The sequence below is a fragment of the Habropoda laboriosa genome, unplaced genomic scaffold (genome assembly GCF_001263275.1).
Source record: "Habropoda laboriosa isolate 0110345459 unplaced genomic scaffold, ASM126327v1 scaffold2, whole genome shotgun sequence".
Classification (NCBI taxonomy): Eukaryota; Metazoa; Arthropoda; class Insecta; order Hymenoptera; family Apidae; genus Habropoda; species Habropoda laboriosa.
In genome coordinates, this window is record NW_017100190.1 from 473,792 (window position 1) to 496,749 (window position 22,958).

At 29.4% G+C, this 22,958-nt stretch overlaps 6 protein-coding genes across 6 annotated transcripts in view; 3 read left to right on the plus strand and 3 right to left on the minus strand.

Moving 5' to 3' along the window:
* Positions 1-2,054: 2,054 nt before the first annotated feature.
* On the minus strand, positions 2,055-5,042 carry LOC108580034 (dual specificity protein phosphatase CDC14B-like). The gene is given in 8 exon segments (XM_017943692.1): positions 2,055-2,169; positions 2,727-3,014; positions 3,230-3,355; positions 3,433-3,815; positions 3,817-4,124; positions 4,211-4,511; positions 4,599-4,864; positions 4,991-5,042. Coding segments are annotated over 8 exon segments (1,767 nt in total). The 3' UTR covers positions 2,055-2,126.
* Positions 5,043-6,078: 1,036 nt separating this feature from the next.
* On the plus strand, positions 6,079-11,187 carry LOC108579841. The gene is made up of 3 exons (XM_017943462.1): positions 6,079-10,160; positions 10,245-10,526; positions 10,608-11,187. The coding sequence occupies exons 1-3, from the start codon at positions 6,169-6,171 to the stop codon at positions 11,185-11,187; spliced, it is 4,854 nt and encodes a 1,617-aa protein (XP_017798951.1). The 5' UTR covers positions 6,079-6,168.
* Positions 11,188-11,798: 611 nt separating this feature from the next.
* LOC108580062 (cell division cycle protein 20 homolog) lies at positions 11,799-13,910 on the plus strand. Its single transcript, XM_017943721.1, has 7 exons — positions 11,799-11,911; positions 12,000-12,142; positions 12,249-12,334; positions 12,421-12,712; positions 12,794-13,091; positions 13,165-13,481; positions 13,582-13,910. Exons 1-7 carry the CDS (start codon positions 11,799-11,801, stop codon positions 13,908-13,910), a joined length of 1,578 nt encoding a protein of 525 aa, XP_017799210.1.
* A 690-nt stretch (positions 13,911-14,600) lies between these two features.
* Positions 14,601-18,228, plus strand: LOC108580089 (protein inturned). Its single transcript, XM_017943754.1, has 11 exons — positions 14,601-14,779; positions 14,856-15,159; positions 15,236-15,508; positions 15,584-15,655; positions 15,735-15,991; positions 16,079-16,168; positions 16,250-16,592; positions 16,681-17,018; positions 17,088-17,416; positions 17,491-17,657; positions 17,743-18,228. The coding sequence occupies exons 1-11, from the start codon at positions 14,622-14,624 to the stop codon at positions 18,226-18,228; spliced, it is 2,817 nt and encodes a 938-aa protein (XP_017799243.1). The 5' UTR covers positions 14,601-14,621.
* Positions 18,229-21,302: 3,074 nt separating this feature from the next.
* LOC108580004 (60S ribosomal protein L18a) lies at positions 21,303-22,345 on the minus strand. The gene is made up of 3 exons (XM_017943655.1): positions 22,311-22,345; positions 21,720-21,899; positions 21,303-21,638 (listed from the first exon to the last, which is right to left on the minus strand). The coding sequence occupies exons 1-3, from the start codon at positions 22,326-22,328 to the stop codon at positions 21,303-21,305; spliced, it is 534 nt and encodes a 177-aa protein (XP_017799144.1). The 5' UTR covers positions 22,329-22,345.
* Positions 22,346-22,805: 460 nt separating this feature from the next.
* Positions 22,806-22,958, minus strand: part of LOC108579963 (IWS1-like protein) — a 3,513-nt gene continuing 3,360 nt past the window's right edge. The window contains 1 exon segment of the mRNA XM_017943604.1: positions 22,806-22,958. This exon segment is cut by the window's right edge and continues 6 nt beyond it. Within this exon segment, the coding sequence (XP_017799093.1) occupies positions 22,806-22,958 (153 nt within the window).

Sequence of the window (22,958 nt, forward strand, 5' to 3'; positions counted from 1 at the left end):
TATTATATTTTATGTATATAACTACATTCTTCTCAGAGACAAGTCTACATTAATTAAACTTTTCATTTTTTCGCGTATTACACATTAGTACTGATACATTTAATAATTTAATTACACATTCTACAGATAAAAATAATGAAACAATAATTCTACATAAATCATACTATGCATTACCATGCATAACCATGTGAGAATATTTCTATGTTCCATTATCAACATTATAATAAAGTTCATGATATTCTTTTTGGATATAAACAAGTTAAAAATGTACTAACGTTTTTTTTGTACTTTCAAGCACATTTAAAAAAAAAAATGATTTTATCAAACTGTAATTTTCAAATATAGAATAAAATTATGTATCAAAGTGTATAATTATAAGTGCACAAACAGTTATTAGCAAAATACTTTAAACAAAGAGTAGTGTTAAAAAGTAAAAAGGTTTGCCAGAAAATCTAGATTAGGCTCGACATTTTGCTATATAAACGCTGCTACAGTTAAGAACATCCAAAAGCAGTGCTTTTTTCTAGAAAAAAGAGGCGTGAAAATACCTAAACACTTATAACAGTAACAACTTATCATATTACTTTTATAATTATATTTGACAACATTTTGAATATTAAACTTACACTTATATATACACTGTATACAAGGCTACAGAAAGAAAATTAATACTTTTAATTGGGTCCTCGGATCACTTCGAAAAAATATAAATACTCTGGATTTAAAATTATTTTCAAATGTACTCATGTTTAATAAATCAAAATGATTGGCTTTTATTTCGAATTTTAAGACTATTTTTTTTTCTGCGTCATTAGAAGATATACTGACAAAGTACACAGTTTCAAAAGATCTTTCATTACATTAATATTATTCTTTCAATCACATTTCTTGATATGTTTTGTATCAAAGACAATGTAAGGTAATAAAAGCAAATTTTAGTAGAAAGTACAACATTCTACACGTAAATATTAGCAAGCAAAATAATCCGAAGACGCAGTTAAAATTGTAGCATAATTATACTAGTTATACAATTTTATATTATGTAGCACTTATGTAAGCCCTACACATAAATTCATTTTTATTACATTATGATTGCAACTTCTCATTGAAGAATATTATATATGTAATATGATTAGCACAATAACAAGTTTCTATGATGTGCTTAGTTATAAAGACTATAATCAATCATCACGAATTACTGTTTTAACTTAAACTTTAGAAATCTATATAATACATAACATTTTTCTATACTTCAGTAGACATATGATCAAGAATTATGTTCGTGTATAGATATTATCTCTTACATGAAGACAAATAAATTATGTTAATCACATAATTGTAAGTAAGAATATACATTGGGATTTTCAGTTTCTACCCACTCTAATTATTATTTAAAATAATAGAAGATAATGCTTGATAAGAATGACTGTATGTCAGTCAAAATTCAAATCAAATTGAATCATTAATAATGATTCGAAATATGAAAAGAAAAAAAAATAGAAAATATTATTGGCTTCACATAAAAGTTTCTGTGTGTGAGTGCTTAGCAATGCATGCAATTAAAAGTAAAAAAAAAAATTCTACATGATTTCCACTTCAGCAATATCATTGTTTACTATTTCAATAAAACTTTAGTTTGAATAGTAGTACATAAGCGTTTACTAAAAGCAGCAATCAATAATGAAAATAGAAATATTTAAATTTAAAATGATTTGAAGACACTTGTCCATAATATTATCTTCCTGTCCAGCAGAAAGATAATGTTGTAAAGTAAAATTAATAAAAATCACGTTATTTTTTCTGCGAATGTTCAACATATCACAGAATATGGAAGAATTTTTAAAAACTGTATAAAGTACAAATTTTGTCATTACTATGTGAAACTTATAATCCACCTTTACAAAGATAAACATAAAGTAACTACCTTGAAAATGCTATGATGATAGTTGCAGATCTATTTGATCTTCGTTGATCGTGATAAAAACAATAGTTGCTCAAGTTGAAGATTGGAGATCAATAAGATAGTTTTACTGAATGATCGGATTTAAGCGGTGCGATCTTCTACGCTGTCGAGATGTTCGTGTTACCGGATTGTCGTCTCCAATGCCACTGAGAATATCGGTTAGTCATCTAATAAATGCAGTTTTATAACTTTTGGTCGTACGCGCACTGCAAATCACAGAAACAAATAGTTAGTGGTTTGTTAGCCATCTCACGTGCTATTTAATATCTAAGCTTTAAATGTAGTTTATTTAAAAATTGTACGAGCGAAAATTGATAAGAATATTATTTCATTTTATTTTTATATCATTTTGGAGATTATTTTTGTATGCCTTAAACAAAAATTTTTTGTCAATGCATGCACTATTTAAGAGTAATCACAAATTCAAGCTACATGCAAATTAATGTTAGTTACAAGCATAAGATTTTTAGATATGGTTTTACATCCTTTTCTGTATAATATACGCAAAAAATTAAAGGTTGATAAAAATATATGCTATTTAAATGTAAAGTCTTTGATGAATAAAATTACTACAGATTTTTCATAATTTACTGTATGCATGACATATTTAAACATTGAGAGATTGCATCAAAGAAAAATGGGAAAGCTGTTATATGTAATTGACTATTTCAATAAAAGAAAAGGTGCAAATCACGAACTTTTAATAAGAGCTATATAACTGTTACTCAATAGAATTTTATGAGTAACAGTTACCGAGACTTACTGTCTTAAAGAATGATAGCGATTTACTCGATCTGCAGACCTGAGGATCATATTCATGCCTCGCTGCGGTTGCGTAACCGAATTGTTGCCAGACGAATTTGTAGTAGGGGTTTCTGCGATACAGGAAGTTCTTATACTAGCCCTTGTTACTGGTTTTGATACGGACATTGAAGTAACCCGAGTACTGGTAGATGTGTTGTTGTTGATATTATGGATATGTGTTGTTGGTTTAGTTGATTTAACACGACGCGGAGGTGAATCACAAGTACTGCTGACCAGCCAACTGTTTCTATAATTTTTAATATAGCAGCTAAATATAGTTAAAATATAAATCAAACTTAATACATTAATTAACTTGGTACAACAAAAAAAACTTTGTGTAAAAAAGAATGTTATCAAAATCAAAGAGAGTAGTGTGGAAATAAAAGAAAAAATTGTTACAAAAAAATAATAAATATAAGGAAATGTGAGTAATTATTAAATAAGAAAACTTAGTCGACTGACCTTTTAGCAATAGTTGTAGTAGACCTAGGTAGAAGCCTTTTTGTAGTATCTTTCTCTTTATTTCCAGCTAATGTATTAATTGTACTTTTCTGACTTCTTGTTTGTAGTAATGATCTTAAGTAAGGACTGAAAACATAATATTCGTAAATTGATTATTGCTTTATTATGGATAATAAGTTAAACTGTGGTATTATGATATTTACTGTACTAATGTTGGTGGCCCAGTAGTTCTATTAAGGGATGCATGGTTTGTTGGTAAACGTTTTCTTTTTGCTTTGATTTCATTCAATTTATCACCCTGAGTTAAAGTCGTATATTTAGTTGTACTAGTGCTTGCAGCAGGTATATGATCATCTAATGTAATTCCATCCACGCGATGCATTATTCCCGAAACATTATCTTGCGCCACATGAGCACTTTTTAGATTAGACAAAAATGTTTTAGGTTTACCAATTATAGAGTATATTCCATATTCATGCACTGGATTTCCATTTTGTGATTGTAGTGGTTCTTTTAGTAATGAATGAAGATATGCTTCTTTTCTAAAATATAAAATTTATAATTTTTCAGTATCAGAATTTAATACTACTTTTTAAATTGCAAGCTAAAGACATTTGTTTCATAATGTAACAGCCTATTAGTGAACCTGTTCTACCAAGTCCTGCTTTACAGTGAACAGCAACAGCACCATTTGCATTCTCTGTTATCTTAAGAAACTGACGCATAATTGAATCTGTTGGAGTTGAACCATCAAGAAAAAACAAGTCTTTATGATCAAATCCTGCATCTGTGAAGATTGAAGCATCATAAATTATTTTATTGAGACGTATAATTGTTGTTACATTGTTATAACGGAAATATGTAAAATATGATTCTGGTGCATGAAGTGGATATCCTGTGGAAAAGAAAACATAAGAATAATAAATCAAAAAGGGATAGAAGAACATTATTAAACACAATTTAATCTAAATCTGAATTTACCATTTTCTATTTTGAATTTAGCATAAGGACCACAAAATGCTATGAATTTACCAGGAACAATCCAATTTAAATCTCCATTTTCCACTCTTTCAAAATATTCATACTCTTTAACACAAAAATCTTGAAAGTCAAAAAATCCAAGTCTGTGGCACTTGTATATGGCACTAAGACATTCACTTAAGGATATTTCATACCATGGTGTACCCAGAGAAGCATCGCGAAACATTATAAATGGTGGACTGTTAGGACTACTATTTAAGCAGTCATATGCTTCCTCTGCTGTGCGTTTACAATACAATATCTAAAAAATATACACTTATTAACTATATTTTCTTTAACAAAATGAACACTTAAGAGAATAAATGCAACTAATATAATGGTATCTTACAGCATAACTTCCTATAAGAAAAGCAGCATTGACTCTCTTTGCTGGATCCATGGTTGTATAATGTATAATCTTTTTCTTTCTTAATGTTACTGCTTTGAGTTTTTTGTTAACTTTTTGACAATAATGATATAACATAGCAAGATTCAATGGACCAAAATCATCATAGAAATTTTCATAAATCAATTCATCATCGATACTGAAATAATGAATGTTTGGAGTACTCTTTGGCTTTGTCATTGCCTTTAATGTTACAAAATATAATCGATCTATAACATAAAAAAAATACAACTTACATTTTGAAAATACTTAAATAATACTTAATGCAAGTTAAATTCTATACTAAAGCTTCACATTATTTATTTTATTTTATTTTATATTTTTTAATTTGTTACCTTTTATAAATTCTGATGCACATACTAATAAGTCATTTGTATCCTCCATCATTGGTTTGTACTTATTAACTGATATTGTGAATACCAACTGAGCAAGCCTGTCATCAGTGTACCGATATAACAAAGGATGCAATTTAATTAACACAATCAAAGATCATAAGTATAAACACACAGAAGGTTAGAGTGGGTGTAGTAAAGGTAAACTGGATCCATCTACCTACGCACGGTTACATTTGCATGGGATATTTGACAAATGTGAATTCTCAATTAGAACACCGCATACAAGCGGTATGTCCTATATTGAAAAATATTTATACTTACATACACGACCGTTACAAGATTCAAACTTGGTCAATCGTGAGTTGATAATGGCTGATCGGTTACGCTTTAGAGTTCTTCCGGTTATATTATACATTCAAATATTCATTACTTCATGAATATTATTAAAATTTTTTTTATTAATCAGATATAACCGTCTTATGAAATATTGATGAAACGTTTATTTTTTTACATATACCAACATTATTATCCGCCATAAGAGCGAAAGGTAGCTTCCGAATACACTGCCATGTTGGTTGCACTCGTAATATTTAACTGGTGACAATGTATGAATTTAATGTCTAGGACAATGAACATTGTAAAACGTTCACTAATACTGCATAAAAGTCTCAGGCTAAAATACAGTTAATGTTATGTATTTATAGTACAATTTGTCGTGATAATTTTCACTGTCTTTATTTGGGATAAACCGAACAACGATTACTGGTAAAACAATGCACTCCACCAAATGAAAATTCCCTACATTTTCTATAAACTGTCATTACTCCATTTTGAATTTGATTTAAATCAATATATTTTTATATATTTTCGTAATGTTTTTACTAAATATTTTGTATTTATATATACATTGTTGTATTTGTATATTAAATTATATGTGTTAATAAAAAAGTTAAACAAACTTATAAACTCTGCGCATACATGGGTACATAAGTACATAAGTACATTCTATTACCCTGGTTATCTTTGGTGGTGTAATAAATAACGACCATAACCTAACCCGTGCCATACTTAAACAGGATAATGTAAACCTAGGTACGTACGTATCAGTAACTGGAAAACGTTGGACGGAATGACGTCTTTAATATCAATTGTATAAAACTATAAAGAAGGGACTAAAAATGGAGTGTAAAGAAAGGATTCAGAAAGATATAATTTCATTAGAACACGAAGCTTCGAAGACATTTATTTTTTCTAAACCAAACATAATCAATCCTCCTAAATCTATTAATTTTGGGATTAGTTTGGAGCAAGTATCAGACGCGTCTGATGTTAAAAAAGACGTATTTACTTTTACTGTGCCAACAGTAGTATCACAAGTTGATAATCAAGATGTATCTGTTTTCCAATCGAATATGTGTGAAAAACAATATAAACCGAAAATATTAAGAAATTCTTACAAACCAGATGTTAATGTCTTTGCACATGCAATCAAAGACACTGCAATGTTTGAACAATTAAAGAAAAATTCCAGATCGCAAGTTGTCAAAATTAATCCGGAAAATTCAATAACATGTACAAATGTACCACAATTATTACTTACAAAAGCAACAGCAAAAGAATATTTCACTCAGTTTGGAAATCTTGTGAAAATTACCATTCGCTGCAAGAAACAAATAATTACTGTTGTCTATGCTACTAAAGAAGAAGCAAATGTAGCTTATAATAACAGTGGTGAATATTTGAGAGAAAAATTTAATGTAGAATGGACAAAGTCATATACATCACCAAAATCTCCTACAAAGAAAAAAGATCTACAGAAGAACATTGTGTCACAAATTGTATCTAATTTTTTTAAATCATCTGAGGATGAAATTAAATCAGAGTTAGACTCTATGATGAATCTGGAATATCATTTAAATAATAGAAACAATTTTGATGGAACTTTAACTAAAAAAAATAAAGCATTACAATTAAAAAGTATATCAAAGTCATCGGTAAAAGTAGAAAAAGCATCTGTAAAATCTGAAAAACATAAATCTGATAGTCAAATATCTGATTTGTTACCTAATGCTACTATTGAAGAATTACAAAATATAATTCAACAACCTGCATATACTTCTGAAGATAAATATAAGGTATTAGAAGCAAGAGATCGACTTATGCGAATGAAACAAGTTAAATCACATACATTAGCAGCAGCTAAAGTAATGATTGGTACATGCCCTGATATGTGTCCTGAAAAGGAACGTTTAATGCGTGAATCAAAACGACAAGTAGCCTTATATGAACAGCTTGAAACTAATGAATATAGAATAAATCACATGACAGCAGTCAAACAATATTCCAGGTCTTCTGCAGATCAAGAAGAGCCAATGGCACATGAATTAAGACCAGTGAAATCTTTGAAAATGACTATGAGTTATTTACTTCATGAAATAGCAAATCTTTGTGATCAACAGGGAACAAATTTGGGAGAATGGTACCATTTCTTGTGGGATAGAACAAGGAGTATTAGAAAAGACATAACACAGCAAGAATTATGTTGCACAGATAGTGTTAAGTTAGTTGAACAATGTGCTAGGTTTCACATAGTATGTTCTGAAAGACTTTGCGCAGAAGAACCATCTATTTTCGATAAAAGAATAAATTCTGACAACTTAACAAAGTGTTTACAATCATTGAAGTACATGTATCATGATCTGAGAGTAAAGGGAATTAATTGTAAGAATGAATCTGAATTTCGGGCATATATTATTTTATTAAATTTGAACAATGGCAATTTTATGTGGGATTTACAAAGATTGCCAAAATGTATCCAAAAATCATCAGAAGTTCAATTTGCATTAGAAATATACTCTGCTCTTGAATCAAATAATTATTATAAATTTTTTAAACTTGTTTCAAAAACTACATACTTAAATGCTTGCATCTTACTAAGATACTTTAATCAAGTAAGATTAAAAGCACTATCAGTACTAGTCAAAGCTTACTGTAGAACTGCATCAACAGCATATCCATTATACGAATTAATTGATATCTTAGGTTTTGAAGATGAAAATGAAGCTATTTACTTTTGTGAGCAAGTAGGACTAAATGTTTCAAAAGATGGTTTACATGTATTACTAAATCGACAAAACTTTACTATGCCTGTATTAAATATAAAACAGAACAGAGCATGTAATTTAATAGAATCTAAAAGAAATGTGCAACATTTATCCATTGGAGAATGTATAGCAGGAAGGAAAATGCCAGAAAAAACTTATAAATTTCATACACCTCATAACAGTTTTGATTCACATGGTTATTTAATGCCTGATTCCATTAATGCAGAAGATCAAAATAAGCATATTAATTTTACTCCAGCTGATCCATATGAATTTATAGATGAAAACATAGTAAAAAGTGAGCAATCAGTATCAGCTTCTGAAGAAATTGGAAATAATGCAAACAGGACTACTAATGAATATACTAATGTATTAAAGTCTATTTCAACTACTGGAGCTGATACAAATATATTTACAACCATAATATCTGATGTTAATACTTCTTTTATCTCTAAAACTCAACCACATATGAGTAAACTTCAAACAAACACAAATGCATCATTGAAGTCAAAAATGGAAAATCAGAAAGATTTAAAAACGTTTAATTTAATACCGAAACAACAACCAAACGAGTCTCCTGTATATAATGCATTCAATGCTGCATTAACAACTTCAAGAAATTCTAATATATTTTCCAAGCAATCTGACCTACCATTAAACAGTAGTACACCTTTGTTTGTAACACCTGCAAATAAGAATATGTTTTCAGAAAATCTACAAGGAAACATATTTTCAAAAAATGTTACACCTTCTACAGTATTTTCCAATACATATTCAAGTATGCAAACTACTCCAACATCATCAAACATTGCAAATCCTGTGATTACTGTGACAAAGGATACCTCAAAAGTAAAGCAGAATTTCCTTATGTGCACAACAGAAGTAAAAAAACAAGCTTCACAGGAAGAAGAAGCAGAGAAGTTAAAATTAGAGGAACAAGAATTTCTTATGAAAATGCAAAAAAATAATGAAACTGCTGAAGAAATTTTAAATACTGTGCAAACAGAAATAATACAAGCATGTTGCTCTACTATAGTGAAGGAGGAAATAAATAGAATACATAGTTGCAACACATTTAGTGAGGATGTTAATAATGAGATTGTAAATGAAGTTACTTATGAAATTTGTGATAATATATTAAAAGAAGAAATTGTTAATACGCAAAAATTATATGAAATGTCAATGAAAATAAAGAATAGAGTAATTATTAAATATTTCAACATATGGAAATGTAATACAATAAGGAAGAAACAACAGAGAAAAGCATTAGAAAACACACCTGTATGGTTACAAAAGCATTCCAGTGAACAGTGTGCAAAATTATTATATACTAAAAAACAAAATTTAGTTATTGAACGTATGCTCAAAAAACGAGATGAACAGAAAAGGATTAAACCTTATTCTGAATTTTTAGCACCAATTGAAATTATAATTTATACTGCTATTAAAGAAAACTTGAAGTTTTCAGATAGTAATATACATTCCAGTTGTTATTGGAAACTAGTTATTTCTTGGCCAAATTTACATAACAAAGCACTTTTATGGCATTATAAAAAAATAATGAATCAGTACCTATGTCCTGATGATTATACTCTGGATTCTGTCATAAAATTATACCAACCAAATCAAATTGAGATGTTACATATCTGTATCAGACATTTTGAGGGTCTAATTAGTGACCATTATTTAACAGGATCAGATGCTCTTTTATTTATAGCCGATGCTTCGGAAGAAATCAAGTTCGTTGTAAAACGTTTAACTAAAACTGTATTATCAAGAGACAGGCTTATGTCTATACCTCTGGTATTTATTATTTTGGGTGATTCCAAGTGTGAACATACAATATATTTAGAAGTTGTTCCTTGTTTAGAAAAATTATTAACATCTGGGTATTTGTCAATGTATACAATTATGCATGAAAAAGATTTTACAGAGAAAACAATCTTAAATTTGACTCAAAGTGCAATACTTTGGTTATCCATAAATAAATCACCTCAGAATCCATTAGAAATGGATTATTTGCAAAATATTTATGATACCTGTTTGACAGAAGAATTATGGCTGAGGTATTGTAATGAAAGAAATGTTACTTAATTATCTTTTTCTATTTACACTTTATCAATGTTTACAGCACCTTTATATTTTTGCAGAATATTTGATGATTCGTCCTATAATGAAAAGTTACTATATGCTTTGGAGGAGCCCAAGTTTATAATTGATTTACACAATGAAGCAGTTACTCATTTAATAGGTATAATATTAGATGCAGAATCCTTTATGTATACAAAATTTGCTCCAGAGTTTAAGAAATTTATTAAAGATCAACATACAATGCCATGTGGCTATGAATACTTTGACGATATTTGGAAAAATGAAGATTATAAAGCAAAATTAGAAGCAGTGATGTCTAGCTTTAAACTGCCAGAATGGAAGTAAGGAATATTATATATATTCTTTGCAATACATTTAATGATATTTATGAATTTGGTTTAATTGATTTTTATTTATTCTAGGTATGCATGGCCTATAAATAACAGTGATGCATTTCGTCAAAGTATAACAACTTATTGTCAAGAAGCATTATTTACATCTGACAGTGATGAAATATCTTGTAACATGCTAAGTAATCTGTTCCTTACAACTGGGATTTCAACTGTATCAAATTTTATCGATGTTCTATTATACATTATTAAGAAAAAAGTATATCTCCTTGATGAAGATTTAAAAGTAATTTACAATAAAAAACATATAAAACACTTTCGAACTTTACCATGGTGGTTAAAATCTAATCTACTAGCTGAATATAAGATTGTACCAAAAAAACGTAGCATTCAAGAAGCTGAAAAAGAAAATAAAGTGAGAAATGATATTAATGAACCAGTGGTAAAGAAACGAAAGTTATGTAAGTCTCAAGGAAAGGATTGTGAATTTGAACAATTAGCAACTTTTTGTAAAAATACTCAAAGTCAAGTGATGCAGGTGCATTATAATTCAAGAAAAATTGAAAATCGTTTAAAGGAACATCAGCAACAAAGCTTTTCATTTGAAAAAAAATTAAAGAAAGCGTTGTTTGGTGACGAAGAATTCACTTAAAAACATGTAAATATTCAATTTTTTTTACTTTTCAAATGTTTATAGTACTCGGAAAACTACTGTGTTTTACAGTATTATTTAACAAATAAATATATGTATATATAATTTAACTGATATAAAAAAGTTTCTAGTATAAGTATCCCATATTGTAATTGACTTTTCTGAATACAATGTATAGAACAAATGGATAAAGTACAATATTAAAAGAATTATGAAGTTAGCTATATTGTTGTGTTCAAAATGTGTACATCTATAATATTTTACATATTTTATTTGAATATAAAAATATTTCAATTTACATTAAATAAATTTTAACGGACTTTTTAAATGTCCGGTATTTTGTTCGTTTTAAGTACAAGTTGTATGTATGGTCTAAGAATTTGGTATTTTTTAATGTGACATAATATTTTCTCGTTATCGCGTTTATAAACTTTTCGTATTTTCTTTCACAAACAATTTTGTCGTTTAATGAATTTAAAACTAAAGTGAAACAGTTTAATTATCTGAAATCCAGCAACACTATAAAATTTCCGATTTAATTAATATTTAAAATTTCATTTACCTGTTATCTGTTATTTTTTTTTAATTAAATCGTTGTTACGGTCCTTGTAATGTCTCATCTTAAATATATGAAAGAAATAAACAATTTAACTCGTATGGACGAAAATATTAAGGGCCCACTTCCACGCTGGCAAAAGAAATGTTTAGAAACATCAAATTCGAGGTATTATTTTACCATTTTGTTTTTATCACACGTGAAATGTTTTTTCAAACGAGGGGTTTTTTATCATTATAATTATTTATATGTGCAGTATCAATCTTAGTATTAATGCATCGCGAAAAATTACAAATGGATCATTTGTAAATACCACTGCAGGGAAAACACCTACGAAAAAGAGTGATACTCGAACTAAAAAAACACCTTCAAAAGGTTCTAAGAAGTCCCCAAGTATGATATTATTTTTAAATATTTATTGTAATATCCATAATACAGAATAGTTATTTTTAAATAAGAAAAATTGTATGTTCTTTTCTGAACACTATCTAATTAAGTTATACTTCTTCTACACCAGCTAAAACACCTAGTGGTGGTGATAGATTTATTCCTTCAAGATCAACTACTAATTTTGATCTTGGTTATTATAAGGTACTTATTTTTTTTTTTTTTTAGTATAGATTTATTATCGCAATATAACAGCAACATTCATTAAATGTGAAGTTTTTTCATTTCAGATTCAGCAACAAGCAAATGTAGAAAAAGATGAAGAAAAAATTGACAATGCAAGTCCTTCTAAAAGGGAAATGCAGCGACTTATAGCAGAAAATTTACATGGTGGTGATATTAATAACATGAGAGTTTTATCATATCAAAACAAAGCTCCAGCTCCACCAGAAGGTTATCAAAATCCATTACGTGTTGTGTACAGTCAAAGTAAGACACCAGCTAGTGTGAAAGCTTCTACAAGATATATTCCACAAACTCCTGATAGAATATTGGATGCTCCAGAAATTATTGATGATTATTGTAAGAACATTTTATATCACATTATGTATATGTGTAATATTTCTTACCAAACAATAATACAAATTTGTAATCATATTTCAGATTTGAATTTGATTGATTGGTCAGAGAGTAATATTTTAGCTGTAGCATTAGGTGCTAATGTATATTTGTGGAATGCTGCAACAGGGACAATAGAACAATTATTACAATTAGAAGGAAATGACTATGTTTGCTCTGTTGCATGGATTCAAGAAGGTCCTTATTTAGCTGTAGGCACTACAGTTGGAAATACAGAATTGTGGGATTGCAGTCAAACAAAAAGGGTACGTGTAATGAATGGTCATGCAGCTAGAGTTGGGTCTCTTTCTTGGAACTCACATGTTTTGACAAGTGGATGCAGGTATGAACTTTTGTCATATAATTTGTTTATATATATAAAAAACTTTATGCATGTATGTACATATATCATACAGAGCAGGACAAATAGTACATCATGATGTTAGACAAAGGGACCACCTGATATCAACAATTAACGCACATGCCCAAGAAGTATGTGGTTTAAAGTGGTCACCTGATGGAAAATATTTAGCAAGTGGTGGTAATGATAATATGCTTCAAATATGGCCATCAATACCTGGACAGAGTTATGCACAAACTGAACCAATTTATTCATTAAATCAACATCAGGCTGCTGTAAAAGCACTTGCATGGTGTCCATGGCAGAACAATATTCTTGCCAGCGGAGGTGGTACTGCCGATAGAACTATTCGATTTTGGAATTGTAATACAGGTAAAGAAAAGAACGACTAGATACGTGCATTTACCATACATGATAATAAAAATATCGATTTAATTTAAATCCTACTTTTGTATTAATTTTCGTATAATAGGTGGGTGTTTAAATACGGTAGATACGAAGTCACAGGTATGTTCTTTGCTTTGGTCTACAACGTATAAAGAGATCGTATCCGGTCATGGATATGCACAAAATCAGTTAACAATTTGGAAATATCCCGTAATGACGAAAGTTGCAGAACTTACAGGACATTCTAGTCGAGTTTTACACTTAGCAATGTCTCCTGATGGCACTACAATACTTAGTGCAGGAGCTGATGAAACTTTAAGACTATGGAAATGTTTCCAATCTGATCCGCATAAAAAGAAGGAGAGTCATGAAATAAAGTCTGTCGCTACTAGACTCAAACAATCGATTCGATAATGTTTTTATGTCAATAGGCGAAATAAGCATTTATATTTATTTTTTAATGAGAAATCCGACCAATTACTTATACTTTGATACATGTAGCGATTAATAATGTAATTTCCTATGTTGTTCACTGTTCATCGATGTATTTAAAAAAAGAAAAAACAAAGATAATTGAAACCTGGAAGTATCAAGTTATTTTTGTAAAGATTTACAGATTTAGTTCATATGTGATTTTTGTAAAAACAGTTGTATGGATAAACGATATAAATTAAACATTACTGAAATTTCGATTTCTTTTTACTACAAATACGTCGGTGCCATTCATCGAAGTCCAACACAAAATGTACTATTAATTTTGAAAACGGTGTAAGTCGTTCAAAGGTTTAAAAGACATATTTTCGCACAAGTTACTCTTAAAATTTTGCAATGACAGAAACATTTTATTCCATAATGGAAAAATACTTTTCAATACGCCCAAACGTAAAAGTCTAAATATTTGAAAACGAGAAATAAGCCTTGCACCACTTTCATAATCACCGGTACATGTACGCATCGAAGTTTCACAAATGCATAGGTAATTTCTTGACCTAACCTTTCTTTAAACAGTTCAGGGAAACAATATATAGATTGTGTTAAAGTAGAATATAGTAAACGTCTGAAGCAATACTCGTAACTGCATTGTAGAAAGTGTTTCATAAATTTTCATAAGTGGGTTAAACAGAAATGGATGAAGCAAGTTCTAAGAATGTATTACTAAAATCACAATACAAATATAACGATCAAATTTGTCCTTTGGAAAATACAATAGATGATAATGAACATGATTGGTGGGCAAGTGACAGTGGATCAAGTACTGGTTCATATTATTCAGACACAGATAGGTAACTAAAGTTTTGTTTTTATTTTATTAAAATATATTTTATTGTATAATTTTTTCTTCATTTTAAATTGTTATAGTTCCACAGCAGAGTGGGAATCGGAAATCAACCCTAATGGAGAACTGTTTTATGTAGAATCTGCATTAGATAACATAAATGATGAACAATTTTCATTTAATGAAATAAAACGAGATTCTCAGCCAGAATTGATACGGCGTCGTAGCACAAGAGCTGGAAAACTCATGAAACTTATAAGACGCAAGGAAAGTAAACGTTTGAGCACAAGAAATAAAAAAAGCAATCTGAATACCACAGTAAACAATATAGGAAGTTCAGGAAAAGAAGGAAATACAACTAAAGAAGTCACTTTCAGAGATTTTCAAGTAAATGGTTTTAGTTGATATTTAATTATTTCTTCTATTAAAGTTTATTTTATATAAAAATATGTAAACTTCCAAGGCAGGAGAAATTCGAGAAGTTACACTATGGGTTGATCCAAATAGAAGACATAAATTAGGAAGAAGAGCTACACTGTGCGAAGCATATTTTGGAATTATACCAGGAGTGTTTTCAGATAAAACACGAATTATGGTTGCTGGATTTATACCAGATGGAGAAGCAATGAAGAATAGAAATATTAAAATTGGTGATTGGTTGCGAAGTGTAAATTCAAATAATGTTACATATCAAAATTTAGATCACATATTATCTGAGATAACTATTTCAACAAATGTAAGAATTAAAATTTACGGGATTTTATAAGAATATAAAATACTTCATCACTGTTAATTTCTATTCTTTGTTTAGGTAACATTAGAATTACAAAGGGTTGCAGGTGTTGATGTTACAGCAACATTGTCTGGATTAAATTGTCCAAAGGTAATTATATTTTAAAATTTTTAGTAGATAGTTTCAGAATATAGTATATCAAAAGATAATATGTTGGTTTTATTATTAGCAATCTGTGTTAGTACAAAGACTAATGAATAGGGAAGAAAGTAAAGATTTGATGCAGTCCATAATAGATTATCCACTTGGTGTATTGTATCTACGAACTACAGAACTTTCAGAAATGGGACCAGAACTACAAGGTGTTCTATATACATTTCCTCGATCTGAAAATAAAAATATACACTCTATTTTATGTACAGCAAGAGGAGCTTTTATAACTCTTAATCATTTATTACCAGGAATAGGAGGTCAACAGCCTACTAGGTATGATTAAATACTTATGCTACTTTACATAAATACATAATCTGTGTAACATATGTACAATCACATTTTATAGTACAACTTTTATAGTACAACAATACAGGTAGCAGAAGAGGAAATTCACATTGTCTATACACCTCAAAATGATGAGTTACTTCTAGTAGCATTGCCAAAAAAGTGGTAAGCCATAATTGCATGATATTTATATACTGTGGTAAAAATAAGTATATATTCAATTTACTTTATTTCCAATATTTACAGTTGCAGTGTTGAAGAAGCTGTTAATTTATCGGGCGATATAGTTAGAACTTTAGAATTTACATACCAATCATTAACAGAATGTTTTACACTTCAAGAAAATCACTCTTCTTTAGATCATTTTTTTATTTTAATTATTGAACAGTTATTAGATATAAAAAGTTATGTGAATAATTCGGGATTAACTACTTCTTGCATGGAAATTCATAATAATATTGAAAGTATGGAAAGTTACAAATTTAGGAGTACCTTTTCAGTTGCAAATTTTATAGAATTATCAAGAGATGCACAAATTCAGATTGATGCTGCTTTGAGTGAAATGGAAGCTATGGATTACAGAGATTGGGTATATATTAAATTAATAAATGTAGTAAATTAATGTGGTAAATTAATAAAAGATAGTGAATAATGTAAAACAATTTTGCTTTTTTTAGAATGAAGATCCTATGAATTGTCAAAGGCTATATACAATTTTAGGTAGTTGTATTTATCATAAACATTATCTCCTTGGATCTCATTTAACACATAAAGATTTGATCGACATAGAATCTTACCTGAGACAAAATTGTCTTTTAAATTTGATAAATAATGAACCTGTAAAGAGTCTTGTTATCTGGAAAAAAGTATACCCTTCTTCCTGTAATCGTGGAGATATAGAAAATAATAAAAACAATGAACCACTTGTACCCGATGGAAAATGGTACTTACTTGTCGTTGGATATGGACATGATTTATTGGCAGTCCTTTTAGAATCTGGTGGATGTACAGCAAAGTAATTTTCCATAATTTTGCTATCCTTTTAAAATTTTTATCAATAACACTCTACATTTTTTGTTCATAGACATAGTGAAACTATTGGCCCTGATGTATTTTACGTAGAAGAAGCTCAAGAAACTCTAAAGCATATACAAAAAATAGGAGTGACAACATTAGCAGCCAAGTGGATTGAATCTAACACTAGACCAGAAGTAATAGCTTATGAAGATCCTGTTTCTGTGAAGTCATCATCTAGTATCACAGAAAATCTTCTAGGTTTTATAAAGTCGACAGATGTACAAAATTTAAACGTGAAATCGTCTTATACTTCAAGTGGTAATAAAAGAACTCAAGAAATACCTTCAATTTTAAAAAAACGTAATGTAGAAGAATGTCCCGTGGTCTTGGGATCTGGTAAATAAAACTGTCAATTTACTACAAATACGAACGAAAGAGTAAATTTAAAAAGTACTTAATTTTTTTCGTAGTATATTCTTTGCATACATCAGAAGATTCTTTAAGTCAAGGAACAGGTGGAGTTAGTGAAATAAGTGATGAAGCAATGCCTATATTAGGAAGACGTGTAACAAGAGAAAAAATTGTTAGTAGATCAAGGTATTCTGACGATAGTGACTCTGATATTGATATATATAAAGTAAGCAACGTAATTAAAGTAGTTTACATTTCTTTATGTTATTTGCATATACATATATATACTTACACAAAATATATTATTGTAGAGTGACTGTCGAATGTTGAGCATGGATATATCTAATATAAGAGAAAATCTATTAAATCAAGCTGAATATTTAGCATCAAAGGTATTAACAACAGGTGATAAGAATTATTTATATCACTATGTACATTTAGATATGGTTGAAGGAATTCTTTTATCCTCAAAGCCATTAGAACATTCAGGAAAGGATCATGCTTTTCTTGTTAATTTTAACAGATGTGTTCATATTATTCACAAATTGTTATATAATACAGTAAGGTTTAAAACAATGTTAAATTCAGATATGGATAAAACTGTAATTAATAAGAGTTTAATTGCTGTTAAAGAATACGGTGTCTTATTTGAATGGGAAAATCTAACTTACTGGGTTGTTGGTCGATTGCATACAACACCTCATCCAAAGGAGCTGTATGTGTGTTATCAGGATTCGGCACCACAAAATTTAATTGAAATGGCATTTAAGTTACATTCATTGCACGCGCTAACATAAATTTCATTTTTCCTCTATCGCTTACTGTTGAAATCTTTTAACGTTTTTACAAAACTCTTAGGTAATAGAAATTTTTTATCATGTAAAATCTCCTTATCCGTCCAATGTTGATAAGTATTCAAATAAATATATTTAGAAGAAAGTTAATGTGTAACTTTGGAAGTACTTTAGACTTCTTTTTTATATTTTTTTAAAAGTACATATGTTATTGAATGTTTTTATTTTTTTATAATTGTGCAACACTTATAAAACATAATAACATTTATGTTTTATGAATGTTATTCATGTTTTAAACATGTTTATGATTCTCAGTACATTGTAATTATTTTATACAGCTTAATAAATATTTTGTACGTTTATTTAATCTTGTATCATTTTTAATAAGAGAGCATTAAAGCATAAGAAGAAGTTTTTCAATTTCACGAAAATACCCTCGAAAATGTATTCCGAAAAATTTCGAGCGTCTGAAAAATTATTGACTAATACGGAATAACTACGGAATCAACAAGTAGTGTAAGTCAATCACTTAAACATATCAAAATTCTCTAAGTCTGTATAAATTTTGTTAATATTTTTTTAATTTAAATGTGTAGTAGAAAATTTGAGTGATTAATATAGAATTTTTTAGTTAATTTGTGTGATTAATTTTTATGTAATTCTTATTGAAAGATGGTAATGTACCGTCAGTAGTCATGCTTAGCACGAAGGATAACTCGTGGAGGTATTTACCAATAGAGCAATGAGTAAGACAAGGAAAGGAATACGGGTAGACAAGGATATCACTAGATAAACTAGTTAGACAAGGAAAAAAATAAGGATAGATAAGGATAGTATTAGATACATGAGTTAGAAAAGGAAAGGTATAGAGTTAGACAAGGACAGAAAGCCATCTCGCGTTTAGTGACACAAACTACGACTTTTTAATAGGAACACAGAATATAAACAAAGGTATTAGACAAAGAACGCAATATTGTGCGAGAAGGATAGATAGAAAACGTTTCCTATTGGCTGACGGGCACCTGAGCATCACCTTCCACGGACTAAATCAAGTCGGTCAGGGAAAAATCATTAATAACTCAATAATTACGATGATTTTGTGAACTTTTGGAATTGAAGGATGAAGTGTAGACCTTCAGCAACTTTCACACATAGTTTTTAATGCACTAAACCCTTTTGATAATTAATTATTAAGTCAAGTACCTTCACGGTTTTTCAATAATTTCGTAGCTTTCTGCTAAATTCTCGTGTAACTAACTATATGCAACTGAAAGGTAACTCTCTTTTCTACATTTTCATATAATTTTTATTAACATATCCCTCATGGTTTGATAGTTATTTAACATTCTTTGGGTGAGTATTACACCCGTCGCATTCAATCGTAACGCATTTTCGTTATTTCAATAGACATGAGTGATTAATTATGCACTTTGAAGCATATAGAATGCAGAATGGACTTTTATTTATATTCTTCGATAATTTTGGTAGCCGTGAGTGACGTGGTTTATTAGATATTAGCAATTGTTCAGAACATTCGACTATACTCCCCGAGTACGATTAATAGGGGACTCTCTGGTATAATGTTTAATTACTCTTAAACTGAACCTCATATGTTAATAAAAATTATACGAGAATATTGCCAAAGGAGTTACCTATCAGACGCATATAGAAAGTTGCACGAGAGTTTAGTAGAAATCTATGAAATTATTGAAAAACCGTAAACGTATGCGGTATCGTTCCCGACATCACGTAATAAAATTGTTAATAACTAATTATCAAAAGAGTTTAATGCATTAAAATCAACAGGAGAAACTAGCTAAAGGAACAGCCTTTCGAACGCATACATAAAAGTGTACAAATTATTCGTGCAAAGTTAGAAAATTAATGAAAAACAAGAAGGATATACGGTATCCCCAACCTAATTTGCCGACAACACCTACTACAATATTTAATAACTAATTATCAAAAGGGTTTATTGCATTGAAATCTATCTGTGAAAGTTGCTGAAGGTCCATAATTTATTCTTCAATTCTAAAAGTTCACAAAATTATCGTAATTATTGAGTTATTAATGATTTTTCCCTGACCGACTTGATTTAGCCCGTGGGAAGTGTAACTATGGCGGCCCCCAGCCAATAGGAAACGTTTCTCTCTCTCCTTGTCCCACACTAGTGCTTTCCTTGTCTAATACCTCTGTTTATATTCTGTGTTCCTATTAAAAAGTCGTTGTTCGCGTCGCCAAACACAAGATGGCGCTAGTTTCATTTTGAAATTTTCTGTCCATGCCTAACACATTTCTCTAGTGCTATCCTTGTCTTCCCCTATTCTTTACCTTCTCTAACTCATTTCTTTAGTGCTATCCTTGTCTCTCTTCGCTATTGCTATCCTGGTCATTCATACTAATAATCAACTTTTAATGGGTTCAACAATACTAATGACGTAGACAGTAAAATAAAATTTCTGGTTAATGTTCAAGTACTTTAATTATAAAATAATTAGTGTTTCTTGTTAAATAACAATTTAGATGGTAGTTTATAATTATTGAAAGTATTAAATGAATTTGTTGCATGATTCAACTTAATATATTAATTACGCATTGAATAGACAATTGCACGCAGTAGATTAGTTAGAAATTGTTTATAATTTTCATTGAAAAGTTAATGTTCCTTTTGTGTGAATTGCAAGTGGAAATCTCTGACCATCACAGGATTCAAGGAAAGGATTTCGATATCAGAGGAAATGAAAAAATGCAATTATTTATTGTAAGATTGAAAATCATTTGTCTGAACTACTTATCTACGTTGCAGCTTGTCCTCAAACGGTGGCAGTGCAAGACCGAAGAGTAGTGAGGTTGGCCTGATCGTTGAACATGTATTTGGTTAGGTGATAATGTCAGAAGCTTCAAGTTTACTTCGCCGGATAATACATACATATTTTATTAATCTTTCTAGTGAGAATAAGGATGACCATGAATTGGATAAATAAGTGATAAGGGTATGATATTAGAATAAATGTTTTTTTATTTTGTTTAGAATAATATATTTGATGTCAATATGCAAAACATTTAGTTGAAAGTATTTAAAGGAAATATGTACGTGGTCTTCGAACACTGAAGAGCGGCATACGATTCTTGTGATGAATACGTTTTGGTAGTGGGAACCTGATTTTCGAATTATGGAATTGTTTCACTTGAGGTCTTCTACAATTTATTGGTTTTACAACTTCCACTTTAATAATCTGAATAGAATGGGCACGAGCACGATGACGGGCACCCATATCTCTGTAACACTGTGTTACAGCGCCACTAACAGAGAGATCCCTGTATTCTCTATACATGTTATGGGTTCCAGACCTTGAATCATATCTCAACCAAATTCCAAAATTCTTGATTTTAACTGGAGACTTTTCTGATATCTGAAAGATGGGATGTGTATGCATTTTATTGGAAACATTTAATACAAATGTTTAGCAACATTCAATTCACATAACAATTACCTGTTTGAGAGAAACAATTTCTCCAGTAGACTTCTTAAATTTTTTGAGTTGACGCAAAAAGTACCAAAATCTAGATTTTGCAACAATAGCATCAGGTGCAAATATTCTCATTTTATATAACGGTGTGGTTTTTTCCTTTGCGGTCGGCAATTTGCGACCGATGACTTCGAACTCCTTCAACTACAAAAGAAACATTAAAATATGTTTTTAATACAGAAGAAATTTTCCTATTACGGATTCAATTAAATTCAGATGTGTATGCATGTGATAAAATTTGACATATTGAAAGGAAGTCAATGAACTTCTTCGCGAGTGGAAGTATATTATATATACAGACAAAAATATCTATTTCATTTCATGTGTGAATTTAACAAAATACGATAAACGATAAACCCTTAAATCATAATTTGAACATGTGTCGGCAACCGTATCATGGTTGGTTAGGTTAAGCCGTTGTTAATACGTAATTTAACTTGATCCTTATAATTGTAGATGAGTTTTTCATAACTTAAAAAGTGCAGTGATTGCAGAAAATCTTTCTCAGTTGGTAAATTTATCATTTTTTAAACATAATTCTGAATATTTACTTACTTCACCCTTAGCCTTCATTTTGCCGTGTGTGGAATATAACGATAAACCGGAAAAAGATCACGCCATCTTTCACTAGGTCGGAAGTGACGCCATTTAATTTTCTAGTGACATATAATTCAATTTTTACGAAAAACTGATTTAAAAGAAAAAAGAATCACTGGAAAATTTTCCTGTTACAAATAATTAATTATCAAACTTAATGTGACATAAATTGAGTTGATATATTTTATAAATCTACAATATAAAAGTTTTATTTTACAATTTAACTTTCCGTCCTAATTTATGCAGTTTAAAAATGAAATAAACAGAAATAATTACGATCATAAAAATAAACATATACGAAAATTTTTATCGAACATTTTTATTGAGCACAATCATGGTTACAATTATAACTTATGCAATTTAATACCGAAATTGTACGTTTTTGTGTATAGCTACACTATCTTTGCAAATCTTTTATAACATTTTTCTCATAGAAGTCAAAAACTGTTATTATTACAAAGACATTTTACGACCTTCGATAGATATACCCACAGCTCTCCTAGTTGCTTTTATTCTTTTATTATCTATGTAATTCTTCATATGCCTCTCAAATCTATTCATTTGTTTCTTAGTACTCTGTTATAACATCATACAAATTAATGACTC